Source organism: Halyomorpha halys, unplaced genomic scaffold (genome assembly GCF_000696795.3).
Source record: "Halyomorpha halys isolate HHAL.00 unplaced genomic scaffold, Hhal_1.1 Scaffold876.1, whole genome shotgun sequence".
Classification (NCBI taxonomy): Eukaryota; Metazoa; Arthropoda; class Insecta; order Hemiptera; family Pentatomidae; genus Halyomorpha; species Halyomorpha halys.
The window spans coordinates 271,036-283,154 of record NW_027114409.1 but is presented as its reverse complement, the minus strand read 5'-3'; the positions used below and the strand labels follow the sequence as shown (position 1 = coordinate 283,154).

The window sequence follows — 12,119 nt, the reverse complement described above, 5'->3', positions numbered from 1 at the left end:
TATATATATAATATTTCACAAGTTAAAGGTGCATGTTTCTAAAATGACTGGGGGAGGGATAAGAAGGAGTGTTACAACAGGTATTGGAAAAAAAAGTGAGATCTAAATCCATGAATCTAATCTTAGAAATCATATCCATTTCATTTTTTATCAATGTGAGAGCATTTGAACATCTCTCAAGGCATATCAGTTGATTCGAACAATTATTAGGATAGGATTACATATACTTTTGGAACTCTTAAGATTCTTTTCTTGTTGAATAAGAGGAGAAGGGAGAGATGTCAATCTCCTTTATTACCTAACTTTTATTCATTTATTTCAGTTATGGTTAGATAATCATCATTTTGTTACAGTAAAGTGCAAGACCGGGTGATGCTGACGGGAAGACACATGGTCAGAGACGTCTCTTGCAAAAACTGTAGTGCAAAGCTAGGCTGGATATATGAATTTGCCACCGAAGAAAATCAAAGATATAAAGAAGGAAGAGTCATTCTAGAGAGGGCACTTATCACAGAACTAGATGGCATCGATGAACGAATCCGCGATGATTGAACTATTTAATGACTGTGTGTATCTAACAAGAGACATTATTAGGGATATAAAAAAAAGAACTACAAACGATTTCATTTTAGAAAGTGACTGATATTTTTAATATAAAATAAAAAGAAAAGTTTCTAATTTCTAAAACAACTACTGGCTAAATATTTAAAGATCAGTAGAGATGTGAACATAGTATTTTCTTTTTATAGAATTAGATTTTTTATGAAATATTTTTAAAATTGAAAAATGTAATAAATGAAAAAAATAAATAAAAGAAGTTCTAATTTATAAGCTCATGATAATTGCGTTGTTCTTCTGATAAAATTATTTTATATTATGTTTTCTTTTTAAATCATTTATTGCTCATTTTTGTAGAAATATATAAGGCGTTTCATATTCAAAATATCAACTCCGTCTTTGTATCAAGCATAAATAGAATCAACGTATTTTGAGAGTCGAAATGATACCTTAGTTATGAATATTATTGATGTTACCTTTTTATTGTATATGCACTATATAAAACATTAGTGTAATATATTTTTTTATTTGATTTATATACCACTAAAGTACATTAAGTAATAACCTTTGTTTAAGAGTTGATCTTAGATTTTAATATTTAAGGAATAGTGTGCAATCTGCAAAGTATGACCGAAGGTTATTAATGTTTAGATGATAAATTTCCTTTCCTTCTAGTTTACTGTTTCTTTTTATCGAACATATTATTGTTTCTTCTTGCAAGTATGCAGTGTTGTTTTGAGCTTGAATTGATGAGTTAATTTTGTGTGAGAAAAAAAATGTATATTGCTTTTTATTATTAATTTAGAATGAAACAGCTGTATTTAAGGAAAGAGTTATTGGATTAACAATTTATTAAAGGATTTTATTATATATGTGTGTGTTATTTATTAACCAAAAAAGTTTTTGGTTATATTCCCTTACTTTTTGACAGTAAAATGTTTATGATAATCTCTCAGGCGAGAAATGCAATTAATTCGTTTTATATTTAAGTATTTGTTAAGTAGTGAATTTTAATCTCAATAAACTGTTATGTAGTTAGAGGAGTAGGAACAGTAAATAGTTTCTGTGTTCTTGAAGCATTCTTGTGTATTCAACAGATTTTTTTTTACCGTTATTTTCTGCTGCTAATAATTCCCAGCCAAGTACAGCATAATTTAAAATACCTTTTCCCTCTCAATTTATTTTTTAATCCTCATGCATTATATCCCAAATGTATTGTTTGTTATCTTCCATAATAATTAAAACCTTCACTACTTATGAAAAAAATAAAAATAAACATTTTTACCATCTGCCTTGTATTTCAAAATAGCAGGTAAATAGAAGTTTTATTGCCCATATCATAAATTAGTTAAATATTTTGATACAAAGCATTAATAATGTTTTCGTTTATTATTATATTTTGTAAGTGCTCCAAATGTTTGGTGAAATAAGAATTTCAAGGTTAAATAAGATTTATAAAGATATATGCGTAATTGTTTTTTAATTGAGTATTAAATTTTTATATATTATATAGATTTATATTAATATATATAATAAATAACTTATTATAAATAAAAATAACTTTGGGAAATAATACATAAGGTTTAAAATATATACATCTTTTTTAATCCTTATGTATTATTACTTAAACTTATTTTTTTTTAATCATACTCTGTACCTTCCATAGTAATTAAAACCAATAATTGAAGATTACCTTCACCGTTAATGTTCATCATCATTTATTTCTTTCATGATACGCACTATTGCCCATTTTTTCCTTTTACTATAATATACTCCATACTCCAAAGCTAAAAAGAAGCAAATTAAAAGAAAGCTATTGTTTGAAGTTATGTCCATGCATTTTTATAAAATCTCAAGTTAGTTTAATAGAAAAATCTATCAACAAATGATGGGCATTTGTCAGACGAAGGACACTGGGGTGAAAAGTGTCCCAGACATGATTCTAAACAATCCTGGTCAAAGTCACAACAAAAAATTGAACAGTAACTAAATTTACAAATATTCACACTTGATTAACAAATTTTCAAAACAAAAAAACCTTGCAAATAGTTTCAGTGGGGTCACAATGACAAAGGGGAAAAAAAAATCAATGATTACAACATATAATTGTAAAAACTTTTATTTACATTTTAAAAGTTGAAAAATAATAACTGTTAGTCTTTTAGTTCAATCATTGTGATGTAATAGTTATTATAAAAAAATATACTTTCAAAAAACTCTGGATTGCGATAAGGCCTCAGCGATTTAAATGGATTTTGACAAGATACCATAGGAAATTCTATACCAACTTTTGTTTCTGGTTTTTTATCTAACACTAAAGAGAAGTCTGTCTTAGCTTCTGATTCAGTATAAGAAGTAAATGCAAACATAACATTTTTCATATTCCATATATCGTTGATAGACTCCGTCCACGAATTTTCCTCTGGGTTCATAACTTCACTGAATCCACAATTGTAAGAAAATATGACATCAGGAGCTGCACATGCACTGTGTTTCCAATAGTGGTGGTACAATTTCTTTTCTTTATATATAGTAAGTTTTTTTACTTTGTTACATTCTTCACAAAGTACTGGTTCTAAATAGTTTTCACAAATTTCTGGTCCTATCAATGATAAGTTCAGTTTTTCTAAATTTGAGAACCTGTGAAAAAGTATTTCTATAGTCATTAACACGCTCTGTTCATAGTCACTGGCCCCTATAATGTGTATGTTAAGTTCATTCTTCCAACAAATATTCTTCGAAGAATTGATAACTGACAACAAACTCAAAGCGCCACTATAATGTTCACTTAATATGATTTTGGAAACATCAGGACTGTTGGGAAAATAATCACTTAAAAAATCTTCCATAGAATCTGGAAATTTAAGGCCATTACAATGAGGTACATCCAAGTTGACTTCACTTAGCTGTGATTCAAAACAGATTTTGTCAATTTCATAACAAATTTTGAAAGTCGAACAATCAGTTTCATGCTTATTGAGATGAAGGATTTTGTGTTCTTCGGAACAATACTTGACACAGTGGCAATTTTCACAATAGTGATTTGTTTCCAAATTAGTAACATAACACACTGGACATACGTCTGGGTAAAAAAACATTTGTTTTTCAAAGGCCCTTAGGGGTCTTTCCAGATCTAATTCAACAGCACACATTACACTTAAAATGTTTGTTTTCCACTCATCTGCATTTTCAGAAGGTGCAACAAATAGACTTTTTAAATTATGTTCTTTTAAATAATTACGAACACACAAACAGAAGGATTTATGGTGTTTCCAATCTTCTTTTTGGTGCATTTGTGAACAGTATGAAATAAGTCTACAACCAGAGCAAGTTTTAATAGTAGGTAATTTTATTTTACATATATGGCAGATGTGGTGGTAAAAAAAGTCATTAGGTTTCTCCATGTTTAAATGAAATTAAATTGGAAATTACAGCTTCCTAAACCTTAACAAAAAAGCAATATATAGAATCTTAAGTAATAATTTTTCATTAATTTATTGACAATGTAACTGAGCACATAAATTATAAATTATTACACCAGGAATATAACAGCCCCAAGCTTCAAATAGTATTGATACCTACTGCTCGTGTTACAACTAGCAGGTTACATACAAAAGTAATCGATTATTCATTAATCGATGTTTCTTTGTCAATTCTTAAGAACTAATTCTGAAGGGTGCTCTTGTACGTCATCTAATGGCGAATCTACTTGTTGGTCCCTCGACAGGAATCAGAGGCTGTACAAAAGTTCGTTAAACAAAGGAACAGTCCTAGCGGACCATCCACATGTCAGTGTTTTTCAGAGAGGCAAGCATGGCGGACGTACAAATGGTTTTTATAATATAAAACTTATTATATCAAGAAACAACAAACAGCTTCAACCTCTTAACAGCTCTCAATTGCTACTATACAAAGAACAATGGTGGAGATGCTACACGAGCGCTCTCATGAACCCACATTGATATGTGCTCCTGTATGGAGCCCCCTTATTCATCCACTTCACCGACTGTACTCAGTGCCAGCTACAAAATTTCCAAAATTCTATACTGCAGAAGATCGTACGAACTACAGCATGGAAGAAGGAGAAACCTCCGACTCTTCACATATTGCTGCATGTCCCAATGGTCCCGGACTTTATCAGGAGGAGACATATTAAGTTCCTGGACTGGTAGAAACATCAACTTCACCCGTATTGTCTAATAGGCAGGGTAGGGTAATAAATAAATAATGGTAGAAACATCAACCTAATCCTCTATTCCAGACCAGACGTTGCAACCAGCGTCCCCACCAGTGTGGTGACAACAGTCAGTATTAGAGCCACTTGAGCAGTGGTCATCTGTAAATAATTGAAATCGCTTTGATTTTAAGGTCCTTAATACATACCGTTGGTGCGCCCCATAATCAAACACCTCAACCTCTACATCCATATTTTAAAATGAAAACCATTTTCATTTTATTCTGGCGGTTTGGGGGATTTGAGTATCATTTTGACTATAGATAATTTCCATGGGTCACTAAAATATGTTGAACGGAGTACAGCATTAAATATATAGGTGAGGAATAGGATGACTTTTCGGGAAGAAGTTTTAGGACGTGGGGTGTTATTAGGTCGTATTCAGCTTTCTATGTTCGTCCATAGTGAATGGTCAGTAGTAAGATTTTCTGTGAAATTGAGTAAATTTCTACTTTTAGTTTGTTAGTCAATTTGGTGTAATACGTTTTGTCAGTTGGATATCAGGTCCTATTCCACTTCTTTCTTGCTCTGCGTTTGGTTTAAATTAAATATAAAAATATGAAAATTTAGATTTTTATCTAATTTTCGTTACACTGTGGTACGTTTGGAATCCACTGATTCCAATAGTTAATTTATTTATTGTCAATCATTTTTTTAAGGCAGCAAGGAAAGTCATTTTAGTGTACACATCAGATATCTGTAAATATATTTAATTTTAATATTTTATGGACAAAAATTATCATGAAAATTTAATTAGAACAAAAGAATTTCAACGAAAATATATTTTTGTTGAGCAATTGAATAATTCTCCGAATATTTCAATTCTTGTAACTTTATCAAAAAGGTTTATGAACAGACTAAATGGGATTTAAACCGATTAAAATGTTAATCGTATTTACTGTCTTATCAAAATCCTATTCAAATCTTGTTTACTATAAAAATCAGCATACATTTTAGTGTCATATATTTAAAAAAAAAATAATAAGATGTATAACGAAATATGGATACTTCAGCCACTGATGGAAGAGCTACAATTTACAATATCAATCTCAAATTGCATCGATATAGTACAAGAGCCCAAGAGAAGAAAAAAGGCAGTTATTTCACACCAATTTTTTATTCCTTAATTGAAAACTAGGTGTAATTACTAGTCAAAATTGATAGATCTGCCAAGTATAGGTAGGGGGAATAAAAAATGGCGGCTGTCTCAAAACGTTAAAACTGATTAATGTTTTATTCGGAGCTCTATATCTTTACAACTATCAACAACAATAGAAAATCTAAGAGAGCATCATTTAAAGTAGTGTAAATTTGCTAAACTGCAAGCCCTACTATAGCTATTTACGTTCAATAGTTCTGGAGATATAGCTTTTTAAAAAGCAACATTACATAAAAATGTTGAAATATCAGTAGTACTGATATACAACATTTCAGGACGTACTGAAATATCAGTAGTTAGTTAATTTATTTTGAGAAATCTACGTCTCAGGAACTATGGGACGTACAGATATCTATTAGCACTCAAATTAAAGCTAGTAATGGGTTATAAAGTAGTCTATGACGTTTATTTTCGTAGGTGTGGTAATTTTCATGAAATTTGCTAAAATAAATTGATTTATAATTGTTCGGACAAATTTTCATTAGCCAAATTTATATTCAAATGTGAATATCATAAAAAATACTACCCCTACGAAGATAAGTGTCATGAACTACATTAGAGTAAGTTAAATTTCCTGTATTGGCAGACATATGTGCATCCAGCATTTTATACGAACAACTAGAAATTAACATTTTGTGAGTTTATTTCGTCAAATATAAAAACGTCTACTCCTACAAAGATAAATATTATTGACTATTTCATAGTTAATTTAACTAACTTTATTTTGAGTGAAAATAGACTTCTGTACGTCCAATGGTTTCTGAAATAAAGTTTATCATAAATCAAAATTATTGTCGGAACAACTATAAATCAGTTTATTTGAGCAAATATCATGAAAACTACTATTCCTACGAAGGTAAAGGCCATAAACTACTTTATAGTACATTAAACTAGCTTAAATTTGATTGCTAATAGACATCTATACGTCATATAGCTCCTGAGATATAGATTTCTCAAAATAAATGAACTAAGCACTAATCTTTCAGTATATTTTTAAGAATGTTTGCTTTTTAAAAGCTATATCTCGAGAACTAATGGATGTAAATAGCTCTTTTAGGGCTGATATTTCAGCAAATTTACTTTTCTTTAAATAATGTTCTTTTAGATTTCCTAGTGTTGTTGGTAGTTTTAAGATATAGAACCCCGAATGAAAAATTAATGTTTTCAAACAGCCGCCATTATTGATTCCCCATACATTTACTTGGCAGACTCATCAGTTTTGACTAGTAATTATTCATAGTGTTCATTAAAGTTATCAAAATTGGGTGAGATAACTTTCTTTTTTTCTTCCCGGCTCTTGTACTAATAGCACCTCCCATTAATGCTACTCCTGAATCTTCTGCCAACCTTTCATTTACCGAACCTGTTCCACCCCCAATTTTCGTTAATAATACACAGGATTTCTTGGCGTTTGGTAAAAAAAACTCAGAAGTGATTGGACGACCTAGTTTCAAGTGCTATACCATGAACTTGAATAACAATGAATGAAGACAACTACAAGAGCCTCGATAGGCATCTATCGGGGAAGAATTACGACTTCCATTGTTTCCAGCTAAAAGAAGACAAACCATATCGAGTCGTATTGAGGGGACTCCATTCCACTACCCCATCTGCAGCCATCAAGAGTGACTTAGAGGAATTGGGTCACAACATTCGCCATATTTCTGATGTGGTACCCCCCACGGAAAAATATCGCCTTCCTCTATTTTTCATTGACTTGGAACCAGCTTCCAATAATTCAGACATTTTTAAAATTTCGAGGCTGGTATGCTCTTGTGTACGTTTTGAGGAACACCGACACAGGGCTGAAATTGTCTGATGCACTGTCAGAATCTTGGCTACATAAAAGCTTACTGCCACCATCAAGCCAGATGTGTCAAATGTGCTGGCTCACATCCATCGGACAGCTGTCAGGAGTCTCAAGAGACTCCAGCTAAATACGTACTTTGTGGGAAAGGTCATCCTGCTAACTATAAAGGTTTGTAAAATATGCAACGTCAAAAAACCACGAATTCTGCCTTAAAAATATATAACCAAAACAAAGTGGTTCTAGAAGAACTCGCTGGGTCATCAACGAGTCATGTGGAACATCGTACCCCAGTCAACAACTCATCAACTCCAGAAGACAGCCTATTAAATATTCAGAAGTGAATCGCCGAGCTTAGGCTGCTCAAGCCTCCTATCCTCTCCCTCTGACATCCTCACCCTCAGCCTCAGTCCTCTGTTCCTCTCCCACAGACTTCCCTATATCAGTCCCAAAGCTTCCATCCACAGACTAAAACACCTACAAATGACTTTCCTCCCAAAAATGTGAAAATTCCTCCATAGATCAATCCTAAACTTCCTCCCCTATCCCAAACTTCTTCTTGGAGCTACGCGTCAAAAATGCTAAATTTTGCTAATTTTTTTTTTTACTTAAACATTTTAGCAAAAAGCCTAAAAGCAGTCCAGACTTGTAGCCACGCAAATCAAAGACTTGTACCAATGCTTAAAACAATTTTTTAAATTTATTTATTTAATAGCACATCGGCCTGGTGGGCCTTACAAGGTTAATGCAAGAGGTACATTTTTTTTAAACAGTTGATTATGGGAGGGGTATAGTCTCATACAAAAGACACCCCTAACTATAACAAAAACAATGACATTTATGCATTTAACAAAATAAATATGGAGTGACAACAGAACTGATAAATATAGAATTTACAACAAGGTGTCCTGCATCTGCCTGGGCTTCAGTCTTCGGGTTGTGGTTGGGTTACCCAAATCGTTGGTCACTGCTCCTTTAACTGTAGGTAACTGGGAGTAGAACATCAAGAACCTTTTTTTGATATAATCCTCTATTGTTACTGTTTGTAATTCCCGATGAAATTGGCTGTTTCTTACAAACCAAGGAGCATTCACTCCAATTCTTACGACTTTATTTTGAAAAGATTGTAATTTTTTCCTTTTCGCACAAGATGCCGCTCCCCAGACAGCCATACATCAGCAGTGGCCTGAGAACTGTTTAAAAAATAAAAATAGCTTTTCTGGTTTTAATTTGGATTTTCTATTAAGTATAGGATATAGCATTGTCAAGGTTTGAGTTAGTTTGATATTGAAATGGAGTAACGCGGCGATCGAGTTGAATTCCCAGATATATTACTGTTTCACTGGCAGGATTCCATTTTATATTTCTACCTTTGAGGATCAGTTCTGTTGGCGTCTGAGTGTAAAAACTTTTGAAATACATTTTACAATGTTCAGATTAATCATCCATTTAATGAAGTATTGTTCTAGTTCATTAAGGTGACTTTGAAAAGTATTTCTAGCAATTATTATGTCATCATGTAGAGAGACCACTATTGTATCGTCAGCGAACATAGGAGGTATGTATGGACAGAATACTTTTCCTTAATAACAAACTGATTCATTTGTATCCTACAATAAAAAACCTTGAAGTCACCTTCAACCAACACCTCTCCTGGAATAATCATATTTCCCAGATCATACGCACATCCATAACTGTACTTTGATTACAATTCCTAAGATTTCGTGATTCCATTCCTCAGAAAACCCGTCAGCTCCTAGGCAACCTCCCCGAAGGCAATATCTCCTTAGTGTTTTCCTATTCCAACTTCTTAAAATAGAAAAACCGACCTATATCCTTGATCTTCTCACTCTATATTCATTAACATCAAATCCCGACCTCTCTCTTATAGAATCGCCTCCTTCAACAAATCCATCGTCATACATGCAAAATCTTTCTGGAATTCTCTTTCCATCTCCATCCGCCAATCCTCATCCATTCCCCCCTTTAAACAACACCTATTCCTTCACTTAATACATAACCATGCGAAGGTTTGGTTCGCATCATTATGAACAATATAAACAGGGATGTATTGATTACCATAATAAATAGAAGCTAAACTAAGATCTTAGTCTAATTCCATTTTGCTTACTAAAAACTTTTAAATGTATGCCAGACAAAAAAATCATAATGTGAGAACCATGTATTTATTCTCTGGTGACATATGTCCCAGTATAAAATATTTTTTTCCTTTCATTGATTTCAATCAGTATTCTGCACATTTTAATGAAATACATAGAACATTATTTTAAAAAAAATTTTGTTTTTTTACTGTAAAGCTCAAGAACCTCAAATACATACACACACAACACGTTTCTAAAAGAATATAATTGAACATCATTGGAAAATATTTTAGGTAATAAATAAAAAAAATAATAAATCGATATACTTTACGTAAAAATTTATTTTCCTTCTTATTTTTTTATTTATCAGTTTAATTTATAGATATAAATATATTTTAAGCTCTGTCGCAATGAAAGTAATTCACCAGATCAGAAGCCCCCCTCCAAATTTGTTTCAACAGAACCATCTTGCAGGAATATGGAGAATTACTTCGCACACCTTTTGCATCAAATTCGTAAATCCAGCGTACGCCTTTAACGACCTAGAAAAAAAAAGTTGGCAAAAGTAATAAATATTTATATAAAAGAAATAATATTAACCTTATTTTTAGCGTTTCTTGTAATATTTAATCCCAAGAATATTCAATAATCTAGGCCCTGATTTATATGCAGTAAAAAAACGCACCTTTAAAAAACGCAAAAAGGTGCACCTTTAATGAGTCATTTCTACAAGACAACGCTGACCATGACTGTAGGGTTTTCAGGGATCTGTTCTTCGACGTATCATCAGGTTAACTACGCTTCAAAGGGCTAAGAAGAGGGTCATACGTGAAGCCACACTTTGCCGGAGTTCATAAGTCGCAGGCACATCACATTTTGTGATGGATTGAAGGCTTGTTCTAACCCTCTGTTTCGAGATATCGTACCTTCATCGAGTCCTGGGAGGTGGCAAAGCACTGCCCCCTTAACGTTAAGTTAACGTCCTCGACGAGGGAAGGGCTTTGGACTCTGCAGTCCTTCACACCTAACCAGCGGGAACGGTCCCTTCACGTTCTATCAATTCCATAGCATAGCCTTAGGCTTTACCTAGACTATACCACCTTAACTGGACTGGTATCAACACCTTCTTAAAGGAAGAAGACTCAGTAAAGTATATATAATGCATTTCATGTATGAAATACTAATTCTATTTTAATGAAGGGTATAAAAAAAAATATAATAAAATATGCTATTAGATATAAGTTTTGTTTACTTTATTATTTTTTTTAAGCTTTGTCGCAATGAAAGTAATTCACCCGGTCAGAAGCCCCCATCCAAATTTGTTTAAACAGAACCATCTCGCAGGAATATTGAGTATTACTTGGCACACCTTTTGCTTCAAATTCGTACCTCCAACGTTCGTCATTAATGACCTAGAAAAAGAACAAAATTGGCGAAAGTAATAATATTAATATAAAAGAAATAATATTTGTATAATTAACTTTTTTTTTAGCGTTACTTTTATTACTTAATCCTATTAATACATAACAGTCAAGGCCCGGATTTATATGCAGTAAAAAAACAAAAAATATGCCAAGGTATCATTAACACCCAGATATACATATAGCATTCCTCCTATATGTATGTACCAGATATTCAATAACATCATTGTAGAGGGTATGAAAAAAAAAAAAAAAAATATGCCATATTAAAAAAATATCCTATACATATGCAATAAAAAAATACAATAAAAAACTACATAGCTAAAAATCTTTAAATAAAATAAGACTGCTAAAATGTACTAATATGCTTTAAAAAAATTCCGAATAAAGAAATAATTAGAAGAAGAGAATAAAAATTATTCTTTTTTTTTTATAAACAAAAAAGGTAATTAAATAAAGAGTTAAAAAAATAATATGATTATTTATAACGGCTATATATAAAAATAGCAATAACTAGGATTAAAAAAGTTAATTACGAGTATTATTATTAAAACGTTATTTATTATTATGCAGCTCTTTCGCATCTTTGTCAATTCTTTTTATCCATCTGGCTTTTGGCCTTTCATGTGGTCTTCTCCCTTCTACTGCATTCATTGTTGTGCAGAGGCGTCCTGATGGATTGCTTCGAGCCACATGTTCCTCCCATCATAACCTCATTACTTTCATATCAAGAAATATTGACTGACCAGTCTCTGTAAGCAGTACACTGATAGTTCTTCTCCATGTGTTGAGGCTCTGATCCGATATTTTACCTGTAATTTTACCGAACAATTTTCGT

General features: G+C 32.1%; 1 protein-coding gene and 1 long non-coding RNA gene across 2 annotated transcripts; both read right to left on the bottom strand.

Moving 5' to 3' along the window:
• Window positions 1–2,711: 2,711 nt before the first annotated feature.
• LOC136796821 (uncharacterized) lies at window positions 2,712–3,962 on the bottom strand. Its single transcript, XM_067051614.1, has one exon. It carries the CDS (start codon window positions 3,960–3,962, stop codon window positions 2,712–2,714), a length of 1,251 nt encoding a protein of 416 aa, XP_066907715.1.
• Window positions 3,963–10,183: 6,221 nt separating this feature from the next.
• On the bottom strand, window positions 10,184–11,707 carry LOC136796822 (uncharacterized). The gene is made up of 2 exons (XR_010844592.1): window positions 11,113–11,707; window positions 10,184–10,402 (listed from the first exon to the last, which is right to left on the bottom strand). It is a non-coding gene; the product is annotated as an uncharacterized lncRNA (long non-coding RNA).
• Between the last annotated feature and the right edge of the window lie 412 nt (window positions 11,708–12,119).